This window comes from Nerophis lumbriciformis, linkage group LG35, assembly GCF_033978685.3.
Source record: "Nerophis lumbriciformis linkage group LG35, RoL_Nlum_v2.1, whole genome shotgun sequence".
Lineage (NCBI taxonomy): Eukaryota > Metazoa > Chordata > Actinopteri > Syngnathiformes > Syngnathidae > Nerophis > Nerophis lumbriciformis.
Window position 1 is genome coordinate 8538839 of NC_084582.2, and position 27717 is coordinate 8566555.

Sequence of the window (27717 nt, forward strand, 5' to 3'; positions counted from 1 at the left end):
TTTGTGCGTGGCATAGATTTGCTATGCGCAGAGGACGCTTAAACAGTGCGCAATTGCACAAGCGCGCACCTTAGAGGGAGCGTTGCTCGCACGGCTGCGCTAGCATCACAGCTAACGTTAGCCATGCTGCTACCTCTCTGCTCGGGGAGGACGTATACGTATATGACGTTTGACGTGACAGTATGTGACGTGTGTCGTGACAGTATGTGACGTGTGTAAGAAGGTGCGCTGCTGTCTGTGAGAGGGAGACACAGGAAAGAGTGAGAAGAGCCTGTCGTGTAATGCCAGCAGCTAAAAGCAACTGCGTGAGAATTCACAGACATGTGGAAGTGTTGAAGGTGTGCTGGAAAGTGCGGAACGAAAATTACAGAGCAGCAGAAAAGTGGAATGTATTATTTAAATCGGTGCGTTGGAAAACACGGACCGGAGTTTTTTTTAAACTGGATCTGGATCTGCATTTTCCCATGCCTTGCCGATACGCAATTTTTGGCAAATATCGGCAGCCAATCCGATCCAAATATCGGATCGGGACATCCCTAATTTGGGTTAAAAATATTTTTTGCAAACCAGTAATCCGCAAATAATGTGTTGTTGTTAAGTGTCTGTGCTGTCTGGAGATCGGCAGACTTACCACGTTATACTCTTCTATATCAGTAGGTGGCAGCAGGTAGCTAATTGCATCGTAGATGTCGGAAACAGCGGGAGGCAGCGTGCAGGTAGAAAATGTGTCTATTGCCTACTCAGTGGCCTAGTGGTTAGAGTGTCCGCCCTGAGATCGGTAGGTTGTGAGTTCAAACCCCGGCCGAGTCATACCAAAGACTATAAAAAAATGGGACCCATTACCTCCCTGCTTGGCACTCAGCATCAAGGGTTGGAATTGGGGGTTAAATCACCAAAAATGATTCCCGGGCGTGGCACAGCTGCTGCCCACTGCTCCCCTCACCTCCCAGGGGGTGAACAAGGGGATGGGTCAAATGCAGAGGACAAATTTCACCACACCTAGTGTGTGTGTGACAATCATTGGTACTTTAACTTTAAACCAAAAATAAACAAAAGGTGAGTGCCCCTAAGAAAAGGCATTGAAGCTCAGGGAAGGCTATGCAGAACGAAACTAAAACTGAACTGGCTACAAAGTAAACAAAAACAGAATGCTGGACGACAGCAAAGACTTACTGTGTAGCAAAGACGGCGTCCACAAAGTACATCCGAACATGACACGACAATCAATAATGTCCCCACAAAGAAGGATAAAAACAACTGAAATATTCTTGATTGCTAAAACAAAGTAGGTGTGGGGAATAGCGGTCAAGGAAGACATGAAACTGCTACAGGAAAATACCAAAAAAAGAGAAAAAGACACCAAAATAGGAGCGCAAGACAAGAAGTAAAACACTACACACAGGAAAACAGCAAAAAAGTCCAAATAAGTCAGGGTGTGATGTGACAGGTGGTGACAGTACACCTACTTTGAGACAAGAGCTATATTGATGCACGCTTGGTTATGGTTTAAAGTCATATCCAACAATTGCGACAACGACTTTTTATTGTCAATATCGGCTGCTCAGTTTCAGTTTTTAATTATTTCTGCTGGTGGTGTGCCTCCGCATATTTTCATTGGAAAAAATGTGCCTTGGCTCAAAAAAGGTTGAAAAACTCTGTTAGGGGAATGAACTATCGTTTCAATGCAAGTGTCATATTGAACGGAATAAGTGCAAAGTTCACATCATGGTAAACCTATTTACGCTACAAACTAGTTTATACTGAAACAACAGCACGTCTCGTGGTTACTGCCAAGTAGCGCACTTCATTTTGCATGTGTTTTTGTCGTGTGTTAATAAGGATAGGGTATATACAAGGCCGCCTTAATGCACAGGCTTTGTGTACTCACTCTCTCTAACTTTTTTTTTTTTGTCTTACTGCTCCGAGCAGTCTGTGAGAAAGACCAGTGTACTACCATTGAAGGCCTACTGAAACCCACTACTACCGACCACGCAGTCTGATAGTTTATATATCAATAATGAAATCTTAACATTGCAACACATGCCAATATGGCCGGGTTAACTTATAAAGTGCAATTTTAAATTTCCCGGGAAACTTCCGGTTGAAAACGTCTAGGTATGATGACGTATGCGCGTGACGTCAGTAGTTGAATCAGACATTTTGGAATTGGTCGGTCACCAGCCTAAATCGTCTTTTTTCATCGCTAAATTCCACAGTATTCTGGACATCTGTGTTGGTGAATCTTTTGCAATTTGTTTAATGAACAATGGAGACTGCAAAGAAGAAACCTGTAGGTGCGATCGGTGTATTAGCGTCTGGCTACAGCAACACAACCAGGAGGACTTTGACTTGGATAGCAGACGCGCTATCCGACGCTAGCATCTGCGGTCCTCTCCAAGGTTTCTCATTGTCATTCGACTGGGTTTAGTTTTTCCTTGCCCTGATGTGGGATCTGAACCGAGGATGTCGTTGTGGTTTGTGCAGCCCTTCGAGACACTTGTGAATTAGGGCTATATAAATAAACATTCATTGATTGATTGACATTGATATATATTTACATCATGTAAATACCACCTCAATGGAGGTTTTTTGGAGGTTCATAAGGGCTTTATAGGCAGAATCAGGCCCGGCCCTAACCAATCTGGCGCCCTAGGCAAGATTTTAGGTGGCGCCCCCCCACATCGGCAGTGAAGTGTATATACTCACAAGAACCCGAATAGCTTTGTCTTTGACCTTTTTTTTTTACTTACAACTATACCTAATATATAAAGGGGTGGAAAAGTGACTATTACCTGCAGGGCAAACATTAGCTAACCAGAAGGCAATAATGTAAACAAAAAACACCTGCTTAAAAGATCTAATACAAATGTCCCTGAGGAATGTAAGGTGGGAGTACTGTAATTACCTAACGTTACATTATTATTTTCCATAACAATTTAGCCCCCTCCACAATATTAACCCGACGTTAAAACAGAACTAGCTATTTATTGATTAGCAATTGCCGAATCGTGTAACATTAGCTTAATGCTATAAAGCCAGGCTACTATCACATTCTGTAACAGACAAATAATTTCATGTAGGCTAACGTTACCTACCTGCTACCTCTGTCTTTTCTCGTTTCTCCTCTTCTTTTCTCTTTTTTCTTCCCTGGGCACCTGACAGTTTTGGCCGTTTTGACATCTTGTGTTGGTTTTTTGATGTGGTGACGTCCAAAAAGAGTCATGATACGGGAAGGGAGGGGGCGCACCGTGCGGGGGGAGGTTGTAACAAATAATATTTCTATTAAATAGGTTTTACTTTGCATTTTAATTAACGTGAGATTATTTTTTGTATTTAGAAATAATAGTAACAACTTTTTTTTTCTTTTTTTTTTTTCTCCAACATTTGTGGCACTGGCATGGCGCCCCCTGATGGACGGCGCCCTTAGCATTTGCCTATACGGCCTATGTCACGGGCCGGCCCTGGGCAGAATAGAGCGGCTCACATAGGCTCCATTGTAAGTGGACTTTTGATCGCATGTACTTACTATTTAGAATGCATTAAAAAAAATACATTCGTTGTCATGCCTTTCATAATGGTTGTGAAGAATAGACACATTTTCCAAAAAAGTGTAGTTCCACTTTAAAGGCATCCTGTGTGGAGGGACAAAAACTTAATGAATAGATTTTTAATTATTTAGATCTAATCATACTATACGTGGTACTAGAGATTTCCGATAATGGCTTTTTTGCCGATATTCGATATTCCGATATTGTCCAACTCTTAATAACCGATTACGACATCAACCGATACTGATATATACAGTCGTGGAATTAGCACATTATTATGCCTAATTTTGTGATGCCCCGCTGGATGCCCTTAACAATGTAACAAGGTTTTCCAAAATAAATCAACTCAAGTTATGGAAAAAAATGCCAACATAGCACTGCCATATTTGTTATTGAAGTCACAAAGTGCTTTTTTTTTTAACATGCCTCAAAACAGCAGCTGTAGTGGGGGTTGGGGTAGCGGGGGGTGTATAATGTAGCGTCCCGGAAGAGTTAGTGCTGCAAGGGGTACTGGGTATTTGTTCTGTTGTGTTAATGTTGTGTTACGGTGCGGATATTCTCCCGAAATGTGTTTGTCATTCTTGTTTGGTGTGGGTTCACAGTGTGGCGCATATTTGTAACAGTGTTAAAGTTGTTTATACAGCCACCCTCAGTGTGACCTGTATGGCTGTTGACCAAGTATGCGTTGCATTCACTTGTGTGTGTGAAAAGACGTAGATATTATGTGACTGGGCCGGCACGCAAAGGCACTGCCTTTAAGGTTTATTGGCGCTCTGTACTTCTACCTACGTCCGTGTATACAGCAGCGTTTTAAGAAGTCATACATTTTACTTTTTGAAACCGATACCGATAATTTCCGATACGACATTTTAAAGCATTTATCTCTAATTGGTTTTCATCCTGGATGTCTCTGTACTTTGCTGCATTCATCTTTCCCTCTATCCTGACTTGTCTCCCAGTTCCTGCTGCTGATAAACATCCCCACAGCATGATGCTGCCACCAACATGCTTCATTGTAGGGATAGTTTTGGCCTGGTGATGAGCGGTGCCTGGTTTCCTTCAAACATGGCGCCTGGCATTCACGTCAAAGAGTTCAATTATTGTCTCATCAACCCAGATATTTTGTTTCTCATGGTTTGAGAATCTTTCAGGTGGATTTTGACATTATTTTTTCCAAAAAAAAAAAGGCTTTCGTCTGGCTACTATACCATACAGGCCTGATTGGTGGATTACTGCAGAGATGGTTGTCATTCTGGTAGGTTCTGTTTCTCCACAGATGAATGTTGTAGCTCTGACAGAGTTCTCCATCATGTTCTTGGTCACCTCCCTGATTAGACTAAGATGAATGCAGCACTGTACAGAGACATCCTGGATTAAAACCAACGATTCTCATCCTATCTGATGGAGCTGCAAAGAGGAATGGGCAAAACTGTCCAAAGATAGGTGTGCCAACCTATGGCATCATATTCAAAAAGACTTGAGGGTGTAATTCAAAAACACCTTTTGTCAGGTTCAAGCACTGATGACATCTATTAATCAGACAAGAAGCAAGGAACCATGCAGAGACAGAGTTCAATTTAGCTCATGAGGAGAACGCATGGAGCTGAACACTTAGTCACAGTCTCGCCCTACGCTCTAAGGTTCAGGTCCTGCGTCCCTCTTTTTATTCAGAGTTCCATAGTCAACATCACTGAGGCCGCCTCTAAAAGGAGTGGTCACGTATATTATGCAAAGCAGGTCCAGGACGCACAGTACGTGACAGAATGTGCTGGGGGCCTTGTGATTTCGCCTTGTCCCCGCTTTGTCTGGGTGTTGTTATCTTATCTTCGTTGAGGTCCTTGAAGTCTCTGCTTCGTCTGCGTGCTGTCATCTTGTCTTCGTTGAGGTCGTTGAAGTCCTTGGCTGTTAGCGGGCTAAAACAAAGATACACTGTAAGAAAAAAAAAAGTTGAGAAAACGCAAATTTTCAAGTTAACATGATGCAACAAGATTTTTTGCGTTCTTTCAACTTCTGACTACTGCTGGCCTGACACTGTTTTGGTAGTTAAACATAGTGAAACGTTATTTCTGAGTCTGACTAACTTGAAAACTATAATTACTCCAACAAAATATACCAAAACAGTGTCTGGCCAGCAGTAGTCAAAAGTTGAGAAAACGCAAAAACCTTGTTGCATCATGTTAACTTGAAAATTTGCGTTTTCTCAACTTTCTTTTTTTTTTACAGTGTAAGATCTGTGGCTGAAGCCACCCCTCAGACAATAAGTTTTGTCCTTGCATAGATTAGAAAAGTCTAACTTGAGCACAATAGCTAAATAACTAAAGCAATGGACTTTAAGCATACTAAAGTTAGTGTGATAATATATACATAATTATAATTATTCTAACACCTTTTTTACATTGTCATTATGGGGTCTTGTCTGTAGAATTTTGAGGACAGAAATTGATTTATTCCATTTTATCAACAAAATGTGGGAAAAGTGGAGCGCTGTGAATACTTTCCAGAAGCACTGTTTATTTTTTGGGCAGCAGCTTTTAATGTATGGATGATAATTAATTTCAAGCAAAGCTAAACTTTATGGCAGATTGTTTTTTTTTTGTTTTTTTTATTAATGTTTTGCATAACATTTTGACTATAATCTGCACACATTGATGATAAACATTTCCAAATCCCTTTTGTTTATGTTGGGGGGGTAAAACTGAGGGTCAACTCTTAGACTTAGAAAAATTTAATGATCCACAAGGGAAATTGTTCAACACAGTAGCTCAGTTACAATGATGGAAAGTGTAAGGATGGAAAGGATAATGCAGGTATAAATAGACTAAATAAAGCGATATAAAATATAACATATATACGAGTATATACATAATATGTGTAACAGTATACTATACATACCGTATTTTTCGGAGTATAAGTCGCTCCGGAGTAAAAGTCGCGCCGGCCGAAAATACCTAATAAAGAAGGAAAAAAACATATATAAGTCGCACTGGAGTATAAGTCGCATTTTTTGGGGAAATTTATTTGATAAAACCCAACACCAAGAATAGACATTTGAAAGGCAATTTAAAATAAATAAACAGGCATGTGATTTTTCCGTCTAAAGTCGGAATTCCGTCTTTTTTAATCTCGGGAAAAAAAAAAAATTATCTCCCGTTTTTCCGGTTTTTTTTCCGACCCTAAATCAAGAATCGAGACGTAGTTTGTATTACGCCGTAGTTGATTGGTCGATATGTTCCTTGTGACCAATCAGGACATCTGTTATGAATGATGACGTTAATAACGTCATCATTCATAATGGTTATTACCGCCATTTTCCACTTGTAAACGATGTCGGTTCTCGAGAGAAAGGACGCTTTACGAGTAAAAGAAATTGATAAACATGTCAAAAATAAGTTTCGATGGGACTGGATGGAAAGGCAAATCACTGATACTGTTGGGAAGAAGGAAGTTACGACTTTGTTCGGTGATTTTATTCGGAAAATCGATCGTCCCTTAAAGGTTTTGTGCACGTGGTGTCATGATAATATTGACTATGAATCACGAGGTTTCAAGGCTTTGGAAGTACATGCGAAACGCCAAAAACATATGAAACAACTTGAAGCAAGGAAAACGAACTTTTCACTAGCTGGTACTTTTGGATGTCAACCGAAAGTGAGCAAACCTTACGGACTTCATCCTTTGTTTACATCGACAACTGCCGTAGACATGGAGAGGAAAGATCCACCCAAACAACCCACTTCAGTTGCAGACAGGGTTGTTAATAAGGAGGTAAGCTAAAAAATATTTGCTTGCGAAATACGCATGTTTGTTTTAAATATTAACCAATTATTGCTTTGCGAAAAATATAAATGGGTTTTTCTAAAAATAAAAAGCCACGTGAAAATATATTATGAAATTACAGAAATTCAAAGAGTCGCATTATTGATTCCAGTTAACAATTTATTTGAAATAAATTTGCATATAATACTATTTTGTAATATTAAGCTAATGTGTGAAGTGAACTGAAGATAAACTGTAGATAATAACACTGATCAATGTGACACCTGTGGATGTGAAATGAACACAAGATGTAAATATTAGTGACTAAATACTGTTGGGACTGAACCATATACAGTGATTCATTAGGATAATTGGGTTATGTATGTTCTATTTATGATGTTTTCATGTCTTTAAACACTAAAATATTTTCTTCAAATGGTGCTGTCTTTGTTAATTTTAGCATGTTAAATTGGTGAAAAACCAGGAGCTTCGGGGGGCGTCGCCCCCCTTGTCCCCCCCACCAGGGCACCTGGACCTGGCCTTCGTCCCCCAGACCCCCGGAAATTTTTTCAGTCTTTTGATTGTGGTCAAATCACATGCCTGATTAAAGAATAGTGAACAACAGGCTGAATAAGTGTACGTTATATGAGGCATAAATAACCAACTGAGAACGTGCCTGGTATGTTAACGTAACATATTATGGTAAGAGTCATTCAAATAACTATAACATATAGAACATGCTATACGTTTACCAAACAATCTGTCACTCCTAATCACTAAATCCCATGACATTGTATACGCCTAGTCCAGGGGTCGGCAACCTTTACCAGTCAAAGAGCCATTTTGACCAGTTTCACAAATTATAGAAAACAATGGGAGCCGCAAAACAATTTTGAAATTTTAAATGAAATAACACTGCATACAAAGTTTTTATTTTGCTTTGTGCTATGTATAAACCAGTGGTCTCAGACACGCTGCCCACACCTTTATAAGGAATTTGAAAGCTGGTGCAGCACGCTGTTTAATGAATGGCGCTTGTCAGCGTCATGCGTGCCGTGATACAGCATATAGCACCCACTACAACCAGCGTGCCTGATCAGCCACACGTTGTATGAGGCCTCCGCTTGCTCACGTGGGTGACAGCAAGGCATACTTGGTCAACAACCACACAGGTTACACTGACGGTGGCGGTATAAAAAAAAACTTTAACACTCTTACTAATAATGCACCACACTGTGAACCCACACCAAACAAGAATGACAAACACATTTCGGGAGAACATCTGCACCGTAACACAACATAAACACAACAGGACAAATACCCAGAATCCCATGAAGCTCTAACTCTTCCGGGATACATTATACACCCCCGCTACCAAACCCCGCCCACCTCAACCGACGCACAGAGAGGGGGGCGGGGGGTTTGGTGGTAGCAGGGGTGTATAATGTAGCCCGGAAAAGTCAGGGCTGCATGGGATTCTGGGTGTTTGTTCTGTTGTGTTTATGTTGTGTTAAGGTGCAGATGTTCTCCCGAAATGTGTTTGTCATTCTTGTTTGGTTTTGGTTCAAAGTGTGGCGCATTATTAGTAAGAGTGATAAAGTTGTTTTATATGGTCACCGTCAGTGTAACCTGTGTGGCTGTTGACCAAGTATGCTTTGCTGTCACTTACGTGTGCAAGCGGAAAATGTATTTTGTATAACAAGTGATGGGCTGGCACGCTGTTAATACAGATTGTAGAGGGTGCCAAATGTTGTACCATCATGGCACGACCTTATTATAGCTGTAAGGGCGAAAATCGGTGAATATTAATCCCCGGAGTTTTCTGCGGGAGGCACCGAAATTCGGAAGTCTCACGGGGAAATTGGGGGGTTCAGAAAGTAAGCTGCTGAGCCGCATCAGAGTGATCAAAGAGCCGCGGGTTGCCGACCCCTGGTCTAGTCTCTTACGTGAATGAGCTAAACAATATTATTTGATGTTTTACGGTAATGTGTTAATAATTTCACACATAAGTCGCTCCTGAGTATAAGTCGCACCCCCGGCCAAACTATGAAAAAAACTGCGACTTATAGTCCGAAAAATACGGTACGGATATATTATATTATGTCTATAACATATATACAATATATAACAATTACCATGTACAATATTACAGTATATGTGACAGCAGCAGCATAAAATAGAGAGTAGATCCAGCAGAAAATAGACATTAAAAACAAAGAGAAGTAACTGACATGTCAGGTAATAGGCAGATGTCATCTATTGCTGTATGGTGAGTGATTATACCGCTTGTGCCATCGGACTCTGTTTCACGTTATCCTTAAGGAATTATCTTATTGTTCCGTCTTTCTCTCTGACAATTCAAAAAACGCCGTGCTCACACACGCCTCGCCTTTACGAAATCCTGCCGTCTTTGAGATGTTAGGATCTTACACTGCAGCTGTTCACTCACTGAATTCACAGGTGACAAATCTTCTGCACTCCTTCTGCTCTTGTTTGCTCTTGTTTTAGCTCAATGTTTTATGCATGGATGCCAACTATACAATGCATCATCTCCTCGGGACACAGAAATACAATCCGCACTTGCATGCATTGAGTCAGAGGAGAGCTGTATATGCTTTAACCTATTTTTTGCCTGGAGCTTATTTCATTCAGGCACCCAGGAGCTGGAGTTTATTGCTGCTTAAAGCAGACTCCCCCGATTCAACAGATAAGCCATTTTGCAAAGCCACAGACTATTACAATTGTGTCACAGCGTCACGCTTTAAATAGAATTCTAAGTGGATAATTGTGGCTTCAGAATCACAGCACAAATGCCACAACGCTCAAACGACCTCACCGTCTTTTCCTTTTCCCTCAGAGGTGCGTTTCCACTCTCTTGTGGGGATGTATGAATTTTCCCAGTCTCAATTATCTGCTTTGAGGCAGGCAGGAAACATTAAAACTGCCATGCAGCACACGCTTTTGTCTCGGCTAATTGTCAACCACATGAGACGCGCGCCACCTCGGCTGCCGGCGCGGAGATTTGCATCGACTGTACCCGACCGAGGCTGCTCGTGACCTTCACGGTAGATTTGTTTTGCTGTTTGCGCAGTCGTACAGTTTTGTCAAGCGGGCAGCCTGTCCCTGCAAGATGACAAAAGCGCTGTTCAGCCTGAACAAATGAGCTCCCCTCTTTAACCACCCTCCTTTTTTTTTTGTTATTTGCATTACAGGAATCAGTCTGCTCATTCCTCCAGAAGCCATCCCCCGAGGCAAGATCTATGAGATTTACCTCACCGTGCAGAAAAAAGAGGATTTAAGGTGGGTCTCTTAAGCACTGCCTCTCTGTTTTGATGTTCTACTCTTCCATCAGTGCCGTCTTTAGAGCCCATGCCAGTGCTGTAAATAAATAAAGTAGGCTTTTACCCGCACGTGCTCGCTTTGCGTCGAGTGAATTGTTTGGGAAAGGCTGTTGCCTTCAGACACTGTCGCATGCCGTCCATGTGTGACATTGTCTGGCAACCCAGTCCAGCAGGCCCTCATTATGCAGTCAGCCCCATGTAAAGGTGGCAGTGTCATGCCCTTCCTTAAAGGGGAACATTATCACAATTTCAGAAGGGTTAAAACCATTAAAAATCAGTTCCCAGTGGCTTATTTTATTTTTCGAAGTTTTTTTCAAATTTTACCCATCACGCAATATCCCTAAAAAAAGCTTCAAAGTGCCTGATTTTAACCATCGTTATATACACCCGTCCATTTTCCTGTGACGTCACATAGTGATGCCAATACAAACAAACATGGCGCATAGAACAGCAAGATATAGCGACATTAGCTCGGATTCAGACTCGTATTTCAGCGGTTTAAGCGATTCAACAGATTACGCGTGTATTGAAATGGATGGTTGTAGTGTGGAGGCAGGTAGCGAAAACGAAATTGAAGAAGAAACTGAAGCTATTGAGCCATATCGGTTTGAACCGTATGCAAGCGAAAACGACACGACAGCCAGCGACACGGGAGAAAGCGAGGACGAATTCAGCGATCGCCTTCTAACTAATGATTGGTATGTGTTTCTTTGGCATTAAAGGAAACTAACAACTATGAACTAGGTTTACAGCATATGAAATACATTTGACAACAACATGCACTTTGAGAGTGCAGACAGCCCGATTTTCATCAATTAATATATTCTGTAGACATACCCTCATCCGCTCTCTTTTCCTGAAAGCTGATCTGTCCAGTTTTGGAGTTGATGTCAGCAGGCCAGGGAAGCTAGGGTCGATATTCTTCTCTTGATCATCTTCGGTGGCATAAGGGACGGTGTGAGCCAAGACATCCAGGGGGTTTAGCTCGCTCGTCTGCGGGAACAAACTGCCGCAAAGCTTGCCGTGCTAGCGAGGGCCTTTGTCCCTGAATTGCTCACACACTCAATGGGGGTCTGGCGGCAGATTTCTTTGACTTTATCGTTGGAAATGCATCTGCTTTGAGTGTCGCAGGATATCCACACATTCTTGCCATCTCTGTCGTAGCATAGCTTTCGTCGGTAAAGTGTGCGGAACAAACGTCCAATTTCTTGCCACTTTCGCATCTTTGGGCCACTGGTGCAACTTGAATCCGTCCCTGTTCGTGTTGTTACACCCTCCGACAACACACCGACGAGGCATGATGTCTCCAAGGTACGGAAAACAGTCGAAAACACGGAAAATAACAGAGCTGATTTGACTCGGTGTTTGTAATGTGTTTGAGAAAATGGCAGATTGCTTCCCGGTGTGACGTCACAACGCTCCGAGAGTGAATAATAGAAAGGCGTTTAATTCGCCAAAATTCACCCATTTAGAGTTCGGAAATTGGTTAAAAAAATATATGGTCTTTTTTTCTGCAACATCAAGGTATATATTGACGCTTACATAGGTCTGGTGATAATGTTCCCCTTTAAATGGACCAGTAGATTCACTTGAATACCTCCAGTAAAAGCTCTTCATTATGATTCAATCCCCTCTCTCCTCCTCCTCTCGCGCTGGCGTAGGTTACCCTTGGCCGGCTGCCAGACCCTGCTCAGCCCTGTCGTGAGTTGTGGGCCTCAAGGGGTGGTCCTGAGTCGTCCCGTTATCCTGAGCATGGACCACTGCTCCGACGCATGCCTCGATAACTGGGCCGTCCGCCTCAAGAAGCAGAACTATGAAGGAGCCTGGGAGGTGAGTTGTAAAGACGTGACGCTGGCGAACGAGTGCGGTCTTTTGAACGCCTCTTTTAAAGGCTGACAACTTTAGCACTTATTTCATAGTTCCGGACCTAAAAATGATGTCTACAGGTAATACCCCCCCCCCCCAAAAAAAATTAATCAATCAATTCCTTTATTGTCATTGTCATGATAACACTTAAGTCATACATGTCAACGAGATTTTGTTTGAGCTTTGTCTAGCGCAGGGGTCAGTAACCTTTACCAGTCAAAGAGCCGTTTTGACCAGTTTCACAAATTAAAGAAAACAATGGGAGCCACAAAAATGTTTTGGAATTTAAAATGAAATAACACTGCATACAAAGTTTTTTTTTTGCTTTGCGCTATGTATAAACCAAGGGTCTCAGACACGCGGCCCACACCTTAATATGAAAATTGAATGTTAGTGCGGCCCGCAAGTTTTATACGAATGGCGCTTGACAGCGTCATACTTACCAACTTTCCCAAGCTTTCCGGCAGACTACGAATTTCAGGGCAACTATTCTCTCGAACGTGCCGTGATGGTACAGCATTTAGCGCCCACTACAACCAGCATGCTGGCCCAGCTACATGTTGTATGGAGCTTCTGCTTGCTCGCGTAAGTGACAGCAAGGCATACTTGGTCAACAACCACACAGGTTGCACTGACGGTGGCGGTATAAAAAACGTTAACACTCTTACTAATAATGCGCCACACTGTGAACCCACACCAAACAAGACTGACAAACACATTTCGGGAGAACATCTGCACCGTAATACAACATAAACATAACAGAACAAATACCCAGAATCCCATGCAGCCCTAACTCTTCCGGGCTACATTATACACCCCCGCTACCAAACCCTGCCCACCTCAACCGACGCACAGAGGGGGGGTTGATGTGTGAGGGAGCAGGGTTGGGGTGGGGGCGGGGTTTGGTGCTAGCAGGGGTGTAAAATGTAGCCCGGAAGAGTCAGGGCTGCATGGGATTCTGGGTATTTGTTCTGTTGTGTTTATGTTGTGTTAAGGTGCAGATGTTCTCCCAAAATAGACACTAGGCGTGTTTTCTAACGAGTTTTAACACATTTTGGAACGCCCACTTTTAGCTCCAAAATGTGGGCGGGCCTAAATCAGCCTGCTAACGTCGCCTAAAGAAGACCGGAGGCATTTTCATATTGTTTAGTTTGTGTTTTAGTAGCATCTTCGTTCCGTATTACGATTTTTAAGCGCAGACTTTAAAGACATTTGGGAAAATACAGCACCACTGAGGTGTGAATGACTACCGTAAGTCAGAACCTGCGCAAAAGTTTTCTGTACATTAGAAGTTGTACAAGTTTTCGGCAAATTTTGCCATTGTGGTGTGACTTTTAAATTATGGCGCTTAATGTTATTCATATCGTAAACACGGAACTCACACTCACATTAGGGGACGCGAGCTGCGCTGCAGACACCTGTGCTCAAAAAGCAGAAAACAAAGTTAAGTTGCTAGTATTCAACAAAAACCCAAAACCAGTGAAGTTGGCACGTTGTGTAAATCGTAAATAAAAACAGAATACAATGATTTGCAAATCCTTTTCAACCTATATTCAATTGAATAGACTGCAAAGACAAGATATTTAACGTTCAAACTGGAAACTTTATTTTTTGCAAATATTAGCGCATTTGGAATTTGTTGCCTGCAACAAGTTTCAAAAAAGCTGGCCCAAGTGGCAAAAAAGACTGAATGCTCATCAAACACTTATTTGGAAAATCCCACAGGTGAACAGGCTAATTGCGAAACACCTGAAAAGCTTCAAAAATTGGTCTCCTTAGTTCCCAAACGTTTACTGAGCGTTGTTAAAAAGAAAGACCATGTAACACATTGGTAAAAATGCCTCTGTGCCAACTTTTTAACAAAGCTTGCAAAATTCTAAGTTAATGATTATTTGCAAAAAATATATATATATATTTCTCAGTTCGAACATTAAATATCTTGCTTGCAGTCTATTAAACTGAATATAAGTTGAAAATAATTAGTATTCAGTTTTTATTTACGAATTACAGAGCGTGCCAACTTCACTGGTTTTGGGTTTTGTATTTTGCGTCCTCTTCCACTGATGTTTTATTGCTAGACATTGAGTCAGGTTGAAATGTTCTTGAGAAAATGCTGGAAGAACATAGATACTGTATTTGTATTCAAAGGAAATTCAAAAGCTCTAGTTCTGTATATGACGTCACACCAAGAGGGAGCGGCATGTCGAGTCTGGGGATAGAAAGGGGGCGCTCTAACTACAGCTAGTTATCTACTGATTACTCAAAAACTAATTGATATTATGGGAAATGACTGCCAGATTCATTTTCATTCATGTTGCCATCACTTCGCTTGTCTGAGCACTGGCTCCCTCACCAGTCCCGATTGCCAATCAAGGTGTTTATTATGTCAGCCCTGCCTTCTGGACTGGATCATTTTTGCTTTGTACCTCCATGCTGCAAAGTTTGCCTTTTTTAATGCTCTTCTCTGCTGCACCATTATTTTTTCACTGCCGTCTCTGCATCTCGGGGTCACGATCAACAGAACCGTGACACAAAACGTAACAAGTACAACCCGCAAAGGACGCAAATGCTTTAATATAATTTATTGTATTATTTGTAGTCCCACAAATACAATGAAATACAATCCCAAATAACTTATTGTCAATAAAAACTCTGGAGTAAATCTCTGGAACAAACTGGACTTACAACACAAGCAATGCCAAACTTTTAATCGATTTAAACTATTATACAAACATGGAGTCTGGTTCAAAAATAGAGATGAGGGTCTTTAATTTGACTTGCTGTTGTACTCTGTCTCATAGTGTTAACATGTGCTCAATGTTTCCTTACCATTATTGCTATGTTGTATATTACCATTGTTGGTATTTTGTCCATTACCATTGTTCATATTGTTCATTCCGGCACATATATTTGCACCGCAACACAACATAAACACTACAGAACAGCACCAACTCTTCCGGGATGCTACAATGTAAACAAACGCCATTGGTGGATCTACACCTAACATCCACTGTAATGATACCAAGTACAGAAGCGCATCTAGTCGATACTACTATGATTACATCGACATTTTTTAGCATCACAAAATCTTCTTTCGTTTTTTTAAAATGTATATTATGTTAATAAACTCAGAAAATATGTCCCTTGACCAGAGGTGGGTAGTAACACGCTACATTTACTCCGTTACTTCTACTTGAGTAACTTTTGGGATAAATTGTACTTCCAAGAGTAGTTTTAATGCAACATACTTTTACTTTTACTTGGGTATATTTATAGAGAAGAAACGCTACTTTTACTCCGCTCCATTTATCTACATTCAGCTCGCGACTCGCTACTGATTTTTATTGATCTGTTAATGCGCGCTTTGTTTGTTTTGGTTTGTCAGACAGACCTTCAAAGTAGGATCTATCGCATGCCTGCGTTTCACCAATCAAATACAGTCACTGGTGACGTTTGACTCCGTTTCACCAATCAGATGCAGTCACTGGTGACGTTTGACTCCGTTTCACCAGTCAAACAGAGCCAGGCGGTCACATGATTAACAAGCTTAAGCTTACATGAACTCAACGTCAAATTTGAGGAAGCACATCGCGGTAAGTAACCTTGGTAGATATTTTGGTTGTCACCGTAGGCTGATGTTAGCTTCCCTGCTATGAATCACTGTCAAATGTACATCATGTGGGGACATTTATTAACGCACTGCAGCCTCATAGACACACACACACACACACACACACACACACACACACACACACACACACACACACACACACACGCATGCATAGAAACACTAATCAGTTTGTTCCCAGGTGCAGCCCACACCTATCAGTTTATGGTTTGCGTAAAGGCTAACTTGTTATTTTCCTTTGTAATCTCTGCCTACTGAGCCTATGGTGCTGTTAAGTTATTGTGACTCAATTTGCCTTAATTTTTTTTATGTTAATGTATTATTATTTAATATATATTATTGTTTAAGTTGCTTAAGAGATATTCCTGGCTCTGAATTTGCTCATTGCTATTTTTATGTTTTTGTGCATTATTTGTTGCCGTCATCATTAAACAAACAGGTTACTCATCAGTTACTCAGTACTTGAGTAGTTTTTTCACAACAAACTTTTTACTTTTACTCAAGTAAATATTTGGGTGACTACTCCTTACTTTTACTTGACTAATACATCTCTAAAGTAACAGTACTCTTACTTGAGTACAATTTCTGGCTACTCTACCCACCTCTGCCCTGGACACATGAGGACTTTGAATATGACCAGTCTATGATCCAGTAACTACTTGGTATCGGATTGATACCTACATTTGTGGTATCATCCAAAACTAATGTAAAGTATCAATCGGGACAACACTTTTACAGTGTAATAATTATTGTTACCTGTGGTAATGGGACCATGATACAACATTTGTATTATAATCCTTGGACAAAGTAACAGTGAAGCTCATTGTATTAATCACTGAATGGAGAACTAGGGGTGGTATTAAATAAATTATCTTCTTCTCACTCCCTTTCAGGCGAAACTGGATCATCATCATCAATATTTCAGAATCATTCACACCAATTGAGTATAAATTGGGGTGATATTTAAGTGTGAATTATTCTAATCCAAATGTTAGTTATTGTTCCCTTGACTAAAACAAGTTACCGTATTTTTCGGACTATAAGTCGCAGTTTTTTTCATAGTTTGGCCGGGGGTGCGACTTATACTCAGGAGCGACTTATGTGTGAAATTATTAACACATTACCTTAAAATATCAAATAATATTATTTAGCTCATTCACGTAAGAGACTAGACCAGGGGTCGGCAACCTTTACCAGTCAAAGAGCCATTTTGACCAGTTTCACAAATTATAAAAAACAATGGGAGCCGCAAAAAATTTTGAAATTTTAAATGAAATAACACTGTATTTAAAACATTTTTTTTGCTTTGTGCTATGTATAAACCAGGGGTCTCAGACACGCTGCCCACACCTTTATATGGAATTTTTAAGCTGGTGCGGCACGCGGGTTTTGAATGAATAGCGCTTGTCAGGGTCATGCTTGCCGTGATGGTACAGCATATATCCCCCGCTACAACCAGCGTGCCTGATCAGCCACAAGTTGTATGGTGCTTCCGCTTGCTCACATAGGTGACAGCAAGGCATACTTAGTCAACAACCACACAGGTTGCACTGACGGTGGCGGTATAAAAAACTTTAACACTCTTACTAATAATGCGCCACACTGTGAACCCACACCAAACAAGAATGACAAACACATTTCGGGAGAACATCTGCACCGTAACACAACATAAACACAACAGAACAAATACCCAGAATCCCATGCAGCCCTAACTCTTCCGGGCTACATTATACACCCCCGCTACCAAACCCCGCCCACCTCAACCGACGCACAGAGGGGGGGTTGTTGTGTGAGGGAGCAGGCTTGGGGTGGGGGCGGGGTTTGGTGGTAGCAGGGGTGTATAATGTAGCCCAGAAGAGTCAGGGCTGCATGGGATTCTGGGTGTTTGTTCTGTTGTGTTTATGTTGTGTTAAGGTGCAGATGTTCTCCCGAAATGTGTTTGTCGCATTATTAGTAAGAGTCTTAAAGTTGTTTTATATGATCACCGTCAGTGTAACATGTGTGGCTGTTGACCAAGTATGCCTTGCTGTCTCTTACGTGTGCAAGTAGAAGATGTATATTGTATAACAAGTGTTGGGCTGGCACGCTGTCAATACAGATTGTAGAGGGCGCCAAATGTTGTACCATCACGACACGCCCTTAATATAGCTTTCAGGGTGAAAATCGGTGAATATTAATCCCGGGAGTTTTCTGCGAGAGGCACTGAAATCCGGAAGTCTCACGGGACAATTGGGGGGTTCAGCAAGTAGGCTGCTGAGCCGCATCAGAGTGATCAAAGAGCCGCGGGTTGCCGACCCCTAGACTAGACGTATAAGATTTCATGGGATTTAGCGATTAGGAGTGACAGATTGTTTGGTAAACGTATAGCATGTTCTATATGTTATAGTTATTTGAATGACTCTTACCATAATATGTTACGTTAACATACCAGGCACGTTCTCAGTTGGTTATTTATGCCTCATATAACGTACACTTATTCAGCCTGTTGTTCACTATTCTTTATTTATTTTAAATTGCCTTTCAAATGTCTATTCCTGGTGTTGGGTTTTATCAAATAAATTTCCCCAAAAATGCGACTTATACTCCAGTGCGACTTATATATGTTTTTTTTTCTTCTTTATTATGCATTTTCGGCCGGTGCGACTTATACTCCGGAGCGACTTATACTCCGAAAAATACGGTATTGATACGGTACCCCTGATTGACTTTTAAAGAAATATACGAACAAGCCAGTCTTTTGAATGGCTCTGTAAAAGTGGCATCTCTTTAACATCCGACTCACGACAAAGAGCCATAAATCCTACCTGTAGTGAGTTGCTACAACAACTTGACTATAGATCTATCGGTAGATACAAATTGGCTGAAACTCGCAATGACGGCTGTAAATGAAGGAAGAAGCACCGCCTCTTTGCAGCTCAATAGTTGCCAGGCAACATGTTTCTCAAAGCAGAAAAGAGTTTTTGTCAAAGCTCGGCTGTTTCTGCCTCCAATTACAGTTGGAGTTATGTGTCTCTCATTGAAATGTGAAAGTCATCAGCCCTGGCAGCGGACCAGAGGACTGACTTGGGCGCAACTTTTGAGAAATACTAACACTCCAGCAAACAATCTTACTTTGAAGCCGTGTACCCATCTCGGCAATCCAGGCAGATTCGGAGAACCTTCGGTGGGCTTTAGTGGGTCTTCCCTCGTGTTCCATTGAGCATCAATAATTCACAATCTGTGGAAAGCATTGGCCTTTCTGAGGCGAGAGTTTCACCCGGGCTTTTAATCACTTGGACCTGATTGAGCCTAACTGCGTGGCAGGTGGACGCAGAACGGCGAGTTTTGACAGCGACTGAGGAGAGATAGTGGAAATGGATCCGGCAGCAGGCGACCGGGAAATGAATTGCTCTTTGAGCGAGCACTCACTGGCGTAATTGAGCCGTCCCACACCTCGAGGAATATTAAGATGATGAAAAAGTGAGACTCCATTGCGGTTGCATGGCAAATGAATGGTGTCGATACTAATTCCATTGATGTAGATGGTGTGCGGCTCCATCGATCAGACTGTTTGGCGCCATAACGCTGGCCTCAGCTTGATGCGGGCCAATGGGAAGAGACAGTCAACTTGGCACGATGGAGTTTCCAGAGAAAACATTGTCACCTTGAGCGCGATTTGTCCCCATCCAATTAGCATAGAGAACAGCCCTGTGTCATAAAAGCAGTCCTGATCTGTGATAGTTGTTTTTAAGTCAGCCATCATTGTTAGTAGCGGTGCTGTTGTGGTGCAGCTGTTGCTCTGACATTTTAAAATCCATCCTCTCTCTCATTCGGAGATAAACACACGTTAATTCTTGTACCGCTGTTGTTTTTTTGTTTTTTTTTAACACTTTTCATGAGGCACTTGTGTTGTTTTGTCAATGAAAATAGAAAGTTAAACAAAAAATTCTAAAAGTACTAATGGTTAATGGTTTATACTCAGAGGTGGGTAGTAACGCGCTACATTTACTCCGTTACATCTACTTGAGTAACTTTTGGGATAAATTGTACTTCTCAGAGTAGTTTTAATGCAACATACTTTTACTTTTACTCGAGTATATTTGTAGAGAAGAAACGCTACTTTTACTCCGCTCCATTTATCTACATTCAGCTCGCTACTCGCTACTGATTTGTATCGATCTGTTAATGCACGCTTTGTTTGTTTTGGTTTGTCAGACAGACCTTCAAAGTAGGATCTATCGCATGCCTGTGCTTCACCAATCAAATGCAGTCACTGGTGACGTTTGACTCCGTTTCATCAATCAAATACAGTCACTGGTGACGTTTGACTCCGTTTCACCAATCAAATACAGTCACTGGTGACGTTTGACTCCGTTTCATCAATCAAATACAGTCACTGGTGACGTTTGACTCCGTTTCATCAATCAAATACAGTCACTGGTGACGTTTGACTCCGTTTCATCAATCAAATACAGTCACTGGTGACGTTTGCCTCCGTTTCTCCAATCAAATGCAGTCACTGGTGACGTTTGACTCCGTTTCACCAATCAAATACAGTCACTGGTGACGTTTGACTCTGTTTCATCAATCAAATACAGTCACTGGTGACGTTTGACTCCGTTTCATCAATCAAATACAGTCACTGGTGACGTTTGCCTCCGTTTCTCCAATCAAATGCAGTCACTGGTGACATTTGACTCCGTTTCACCAATCAAACAGAGCCAGGCGGTCACATGATTAACAAGCTGAAGCTTACATGAACTCAACGTCAAATTTGAGGAAGCACATCGCGGTAAGTAACCTTGGTAGATATTTTGGCTGTCACCGTAGGCTGATGTTAGCTTCCCTGCTATGAATCACTGTCAAATGTACATCGAGTGGGGACATTTATTAACGCACTGCAGCCTCATAGACACACACACACACACACACACACACACACACACACACACACACACGCATGCATAGAAACACCAATCAGAAGTGCACAGTGTGTTCTCAGGTGCAGCTCACACCTATCAGTTTATGGTTTGCGTAAAGGCTAACTTGTTATTTTCCTTTGTAATCTCTGCCTACTGAGCCTATGGTACTGCTAAGTTATTGTGGCTCAATTTGCCTTAATTTTTATTATGTTAATGTATTATTATTTAATATATATTATTGCTTTAGTTGCTTAAGAGATATTCCTGGCTCTGAATTTGCTCATTGCTATTTCTATGTTTTTGTGCATTATTTGTTGCCGTCATCATTAAATTATTTTTTTCACAACATACTTTTTACTTTTACTCAAGTAAATATTTGGGTGACTACTCAATCAATCAATCAATCAATGTTCATTTATATAGCCCTAAATCACAAGTATCTCAAAGGGCTGCACAAGCCACAACGACATCCTCGGTACAAAGCCCACATAAGGGCAAGGAAAAATTATCACCCCAGTGGGACGTCGATGTGAATGACTATGAGAAACCTTGGAGAGGACCGCATATGTGGGTAACCCCCCCCCTCTAGAGGAGACCGAATGCAATGGATGTCGAGTGGGTCTGACATAATATTGTGAGAGTCCAGTCCATAGTGGATCTAACATAATAGTAAGAGTCCAGTCCATAGTGGGGCTAGCAGTACACCATCCCGAGCGGAGACGGGTCAGCAGCGCAGAGATGTTCCCAGCCGATGCACAGGCGAGCGGTCCACCCCGGGTCCCGACTTACTTACTTTTACTTGAGTAATAAATCTCTAAAGTAACAGTACTCTTACTTGAGTACAATTTCTGGCTACTCTACCCACCTCTGGTTATACTTGTTTAGCGATGTTCTACCTTCAAGGTACTCAAAGCGCTTTGACACTATTTCCACATTCACCCATTCACACACACATTCACACACTGATGGCGGGAGCTGCCATGCAAGGCGCTAACCACGACCCATCAGGAGCAAGGGTGAAGTGTCTTGCTCAAGGACACAAAGGACGTGACTTGGTTGGTAGAAGCTGGGGATTGAACCAGGAACCCTCGGGTTGCTGGCACGGCCACTCTCCCAACTGCGCCACGCCGTCCCCTATTACAATTTATAACAAGTAAAATAAGGAAAACTAAATTATTATTATTATTGTCTTATAATGTCTCTCCAGAGGACATAACCTTTGTTTTCAATAATAAATAAATCCAATATCTACAAAACTACACTAAATTGGCCCTAGTGTGTGGATGTGAGTGTGAATGTTGTCTGTCTATCTGTGTTGGCCCTGCGATGAGGTGGCGACTTGTCCAGGGTGTACCCCGCCTTCCGCCCGAATGCAGCTGAGATAGGCTCCAGCACCCCCCGCGACTCCAAGAGGGACAAGCGGTAGAAAATGGATGGATGGAATATCTACAAAACCTGTAGAACAGTGATTCTCAAACTGTAGTAGTGGTACAAGGGCTCCATCTAGTGGTACGCCAAAAAAAATCACTTGACGAAAGTACACTGTTTTATTTTCCTATGTTCAGTGTTACTGTTCAAAATGTGTGCAATATTAAACACTATTTAATATACTGGTTAAATAAAACATCTGCCTTGTTTTAATGAATTCTTAGGCCTACTACACTACTGTATTTTAATTTTGGTCATTATGGTGGTACTTGGAGAGTCGAGTGTTTTCTGAGGTGGTATTTGGTTAAAAAAAAAAGTTTGAGAACCACTGCTGTACAGAATCATTTGCCTTTTATATGAATAGAAAACTTGTCCATACACTAGGTCGGTTATATAGGAAGTGTGCCTAAAAATAGTAATAATAATCATCATTAATTGTATCGATAATGCACTTTATATGTCTAGAGTGGAGAAGAGACAAGCAAGAGACAACTAAAATGTGATTAAAAACGACTAAAAACTAGAGATGTCCGATAATGGCTTTTTTGCAGATTTTCCGATATTGTCCAACTCTTAATTACCGATTCCGATACCGATATATATAATGTGTCGTGGAATCAACACATTATTATGCCTAATTTTGTTGTGATGCCCCGCTGGATGCATTAAACAATGTAGCAAGGTTTTTCAAAATAAATCAACTCAAGTTATGGAAAAAAAATGCCAACATGGCACTGCCATATTTATTATTGAAGTCACAAAGTGCATTATTTTTTTTAACATGCCTCAAAACAGCAGCTTGGAATTTGGGAGTTGAGGTGGGCGGGGTTGGGGGGGGAGCGGGGTTTAGGGGGGGTAGGGGGTATATTGGTATATTGTATATTGTAGCGTCCCGGAAGAGTTAGTGCTGCAAGGGGTTCTGGGTATTTGTTCTGTTGTGTTTATGTTGTGTTACGGTGCGGATGTTCTCCCGAAATGTGTTTGTCATTCTTGTTTGGTGTGGATTCACAGTGTGGCGCATATTTTTAACAGTGTGAAAGTTGTTTATGACCAAGTATGGATGGCATTCACTTGTGTATGAGAAAAGCCGTAAATATTATGTGATTAGGCCGGCACGCAAAGGCAGTGCCTTTAAGGTTTATTGGCGCTCTGTACTTCTCCCTACGTCCGTGTACATAGCGGCGTTTTAAAAAGTCATACATTTTACTTTTTGAAACCGATACCGAGTGAGGGAAGAGTGGATCGTGAGATCGACAGGCGGATCGGTGCGGCGTCTTCAGTAATGCGGACGCTGTATTGATCCGTTGTGGTGAAGAAGGAGCTGAGCCGGAAGGCAAAGCTCTCAATTTACCGGTCGATCTACGTTCCCATCCTCACCTATGGTCATGAGCTTTGGGTTATGACCGAAAGGACAAGATCACGGGTACAAGCGGCCGAAATGAGTTTGCTCCGCCGGGTGGCGGGGCTCTCCCTTAGAGATAGGGTGAGAAGCTCTGTCATCCGGGAGGAGCTCAAAGTAAAGCCGCTGCTCCTCCACATCGAAATCAGCCAGATGAGGTGGTTCGGGCATCTGGTCAGGATGCCACCCGAACGCCTCCCTAGGGAGGTGTTTAGGGCACGTCCGACCGGTAGGAGGTCACGGGGAAGACCCAGAACACGTTGGGAAGACTATGTCTCCCGGCTGGCCTGGGAACGCCTTCGGGGTCCCACAGGAAGAGCTGGACGAAGTGGCTGGGGAGAGGGAAGTCTGGGCTTCCCTACTTAAGCTGCTGCCCCCGCGACCCGACCTCGGATAAGCGGAAGAAGATGGATGGATGGATGGATACCGATTATTTCCGATATTACATTTTAAAGCATTTATCGGCCGATAATATCGGCAGTCCGATGTTATCGGACATCCCTACTAAAAACTATTAAATAGCAAGCAATATCAATAAAAGTTATAAGGAGAACTTAGAGACTTATTACACAAAAGAGGGCATTTGAGGCCAAACTTTATATTTACTTTGCTTCAAAAGTACCGTATTTTTCGGACTATAAGTCGTTCCGGAGTATAAGTCGCACCAGCCGAAAATGCATAATAAAGAAGGAAAAAAACATATATAAGTCGCATTTTTGGGGGAAATATATTTGATAAAACCCAACACCAAGAATAGACATTTGAAAGGCAATTTAAAATAAATAAAGAATAGTGAACAACATGCTGAATAAGTGTACGTTATATGAGGCATAAATAACCAACTGAGAACGTGCCTGGTATGTTAACGTAACATATTATGGTAAGAGTCATTCAAATAACTATAACATATAGAACATGCTATACGTTTACCAAACAATCTGTCACTCCTAATCGCTAAATCCCATGAAATCTTATACGTCTAGTCTCTTACGTGAATGAGCTAAATAATATTATTTGATATTTTACGGTAATGTGTTAATAATTTCACACATAAGTCGCTCCTGAGTATAAGTCGCACCCCCGGCCAAACTATGAAAAAAACTGCGACTTATAGTCAGAAAAATACGGTACATTGTTGTAAAAGTAAAAAAAAAAAAAAAACTTTTAGTGTGATTGTGAAACGCAACAAGAAAAGTTTGCTCCTGTTCCGAAAACTCTAAAGCTTCCCAGAACAACACCTACCCTAAGTTACTTCCCTGCGCCTCTTTCCAGGACGTCCTGCTGATGGGGGAGGAGCTGGCGTCAGATCCCTATTACTGCCAGCTGGAGGCTGAGACGTGTCAGCTGTTTTCCGAGCATCTGGGCACCTTTGCCCTGGTGGGAGAGTCGCTGCACATGGGCGCTGCCAAGCGTCTGAGACTGGTGCTCTTCTCCGACGCCTACTGCTCCACGCTGGAGTACAACATCAGGGTCTACTGCATGGACGACACACAGGACGTCTTCAAGGTACGCTCTAACACCTCGTTCTGTGCGACTCATTTTTTTGGGTCCTATTCAATGTCATCTAATGGATGCCGTCCTTAAGCTCTATACATGGACCCGAAAAGGGTGGTAGTTTGGAAATGTTCATGCTTGTCATCAGCCATTAAGGTGAAAGTATCATTTATGCAACAAATGTTTCGCTAATCATATTTATCATATTTAGGGTTGTGTGATATAGACCAGTGGTCCCCAACCCAAAAAAATTTTTTTATTTTTTTTTTATTAAATCAACATAAAAAACACTTACAATTAGTGCACCAACCCAAAAAACCTCCCTCCCCATTTACACTCATTCGCACAAAAGGGTTGTTTCTTTCTGTTATTAATATTTCTGGTTCCTACATTATACATCAATATATATCAATACAGTCTGCAGTAGAGATGCGCGGATAGGCAATTATTTCATCCGCAACCGCATCAGAAAGTCGTCAACCATCCGCCATCCACCCGTTTCTAACATTTGATCAGAACCGCACCCGCCCGTTGTTATATATCTAATATAGACGATGCAAGGCATTAGTGAGGTTATAAAGCTTTTGCCTGTTAAAGAAAGGAGACTGATCCAATGCAGCACAGACATTCGCGTGCCACGCTGTCACGACCCAGACGCACACCAGTGCGCGATCATATGGGAGCCGCGCTGAGCGCACCTCCAAGCGCGTCTCGCTGCACCGGCAACAGGGGTGGCGGGCAGGTAAGCTGCGCGGGCGAAGCGCGCGGAGTGACCCCTGTTACGAGCCCCCGGCCACGGGGGTGGCGGGCAGGTAAGCTGCTTACCTGTTGCGCGTGACGCCGGCCGCGGCAAAGGCGGACGAGGCGGGGTGTCGGTGCGGTGGGCGCGGTGGTGACCCTGGACGTGCGTCGGGCCCTTCTCGCGGATCGCCTCAGCTACGGCTCCCGGTGGGGCCCTCTCGGGGGAAGGGGCCTCGGTCCCGTACCCCGGCGAGGCGTCCCTTCTCCGCTCCGTAAAAGTGTCCATCTCTTTTTCTTTTTTTTCTTCTGTTGTGGCTTATGCTGCAGGTGCCTGCTCGTTTTTCGTATGTGGGTAACAACATTTAACTATGTATATATATTTCCGAATTGGTTTAACTGCCACCCGCCTGAATCTATTTAAAATCTAATTTTTTTTTATTTCAACCGCCCGACCCGACCCGACCCGACCCGCGGATAAAATCTAATTTTTTTTAATTTCATCCGCCCGATCCGCGGATAATCCGCGGACTCCGCGGTTGTGCCCGCAAACCGCACATCTCTAGTCTGCAGGGATACACGTGATTGTATTTTTTTAATGACAAAAAATACAAATAAAAAATACAAATACTATAACCATAATAAAGAAGGAAAAAAAAACATATATATAAGTCGCACTGAAGTATAAGTCGCATTTTTGGGGGAAATATATTTGATAAAACCCAACACCAAGAATAGACATTTGAAAGGCAATTTAAAATAAATAAAGAATAGTGAACAACATGCTGAATAAGTGTACGTTATATGAGGCATAAATAACCAACTGAGAACGTGCCTGGTATGTTAACGTAACATATTATGGAAAGAGTCATTCAAATAACTATAACATATAGAACATGCTATACGTTTACCAAACAATCTGTCACTCCTAATCGCTAAATCCCATGAAATCTTATACGTCTAGTCTCTTACGTGAATGAGCTAAATAATATTATTTGATATTTTACGGTAATGTGTTAATCATTTCACACATAAGTCGCTCCTGAGTATAAGTCGCACCCCCGGCCAAACTATGAAAAAAAACTGCGACTTATAGTCCGAAAAATACGGTATGTTTAATGTACCCTAATCAATCAATCAATCAATGTTTATTTATACAGCCCTAAATCACAAGTGTCTCAAAGGGCTGCACAAGCCACAACGACATCCTCGGTACAAAGCCTACATAAGGGCAAGGAAAAACTCACCCCAGTGGGACGTCGATGTGAATGACTATGAGAAACCTTGGAGAGGACCGCAGATGTGGGTAACCCCCACCCCCTCTAGGGGAGACCGAAAGCAATGGATGTCGAGTGGGTCTGACATAATATTGTGAGAGTCCAGTCCATAGTGGATCCAACATAATAGTAAGAGTCCAGTCCATAGTGGGGCCAGCAGGACACCATCCCGAGCGGAGACGGGTCAGCAGCGCAGAGATGTTCCCAGCCGATGCACAGGCGAGCGGTCCACCCCGGGTCCCGACTCTGGACAGCCAGCACTTCATCCATGGCCACCTGACCTGTGCCCCCCCCCCTCCACAAGGAATAGGGGAGCAGAGGAGAAAAGAAAAGAAACGGCA

The 27717-nt window shown here is 42.2% G+C and overlaps 1 protein-coding gene across 5 annotated transcripts in view; it reads left to right on the forward strand.

Moving 5' to 3' along the window:
• Positions 1-27717, forward strand: part of unc5a (unc-5 netrin receptor A) — a 595272-nt gene that overhangs the window by 496308 nt on the left and 71247 nt on the right. For all 5 annotated transcript variants that reach the window (XR_009811458.2, XM_061927514.2, XM_061927515.2 and 2 more), the window contains 3 exons: positions 10517-10604; positions 12307-12475; positions 25140-25373. Coding sequence is in view for 4 of the 5 variants with exons in the window: in XM_061927514.2 (XP_061783498.2) it covers positions 10517-10604; positions 12307-12475; positions 25140-25373 (491 nt within the window). In the remaining variant the exon portion in view is untranslated. The remainder of the gene's footprint in view (positions 1-10516; positions 10605-12306; positions 12476-25139; positions 25374-27717) is intronic.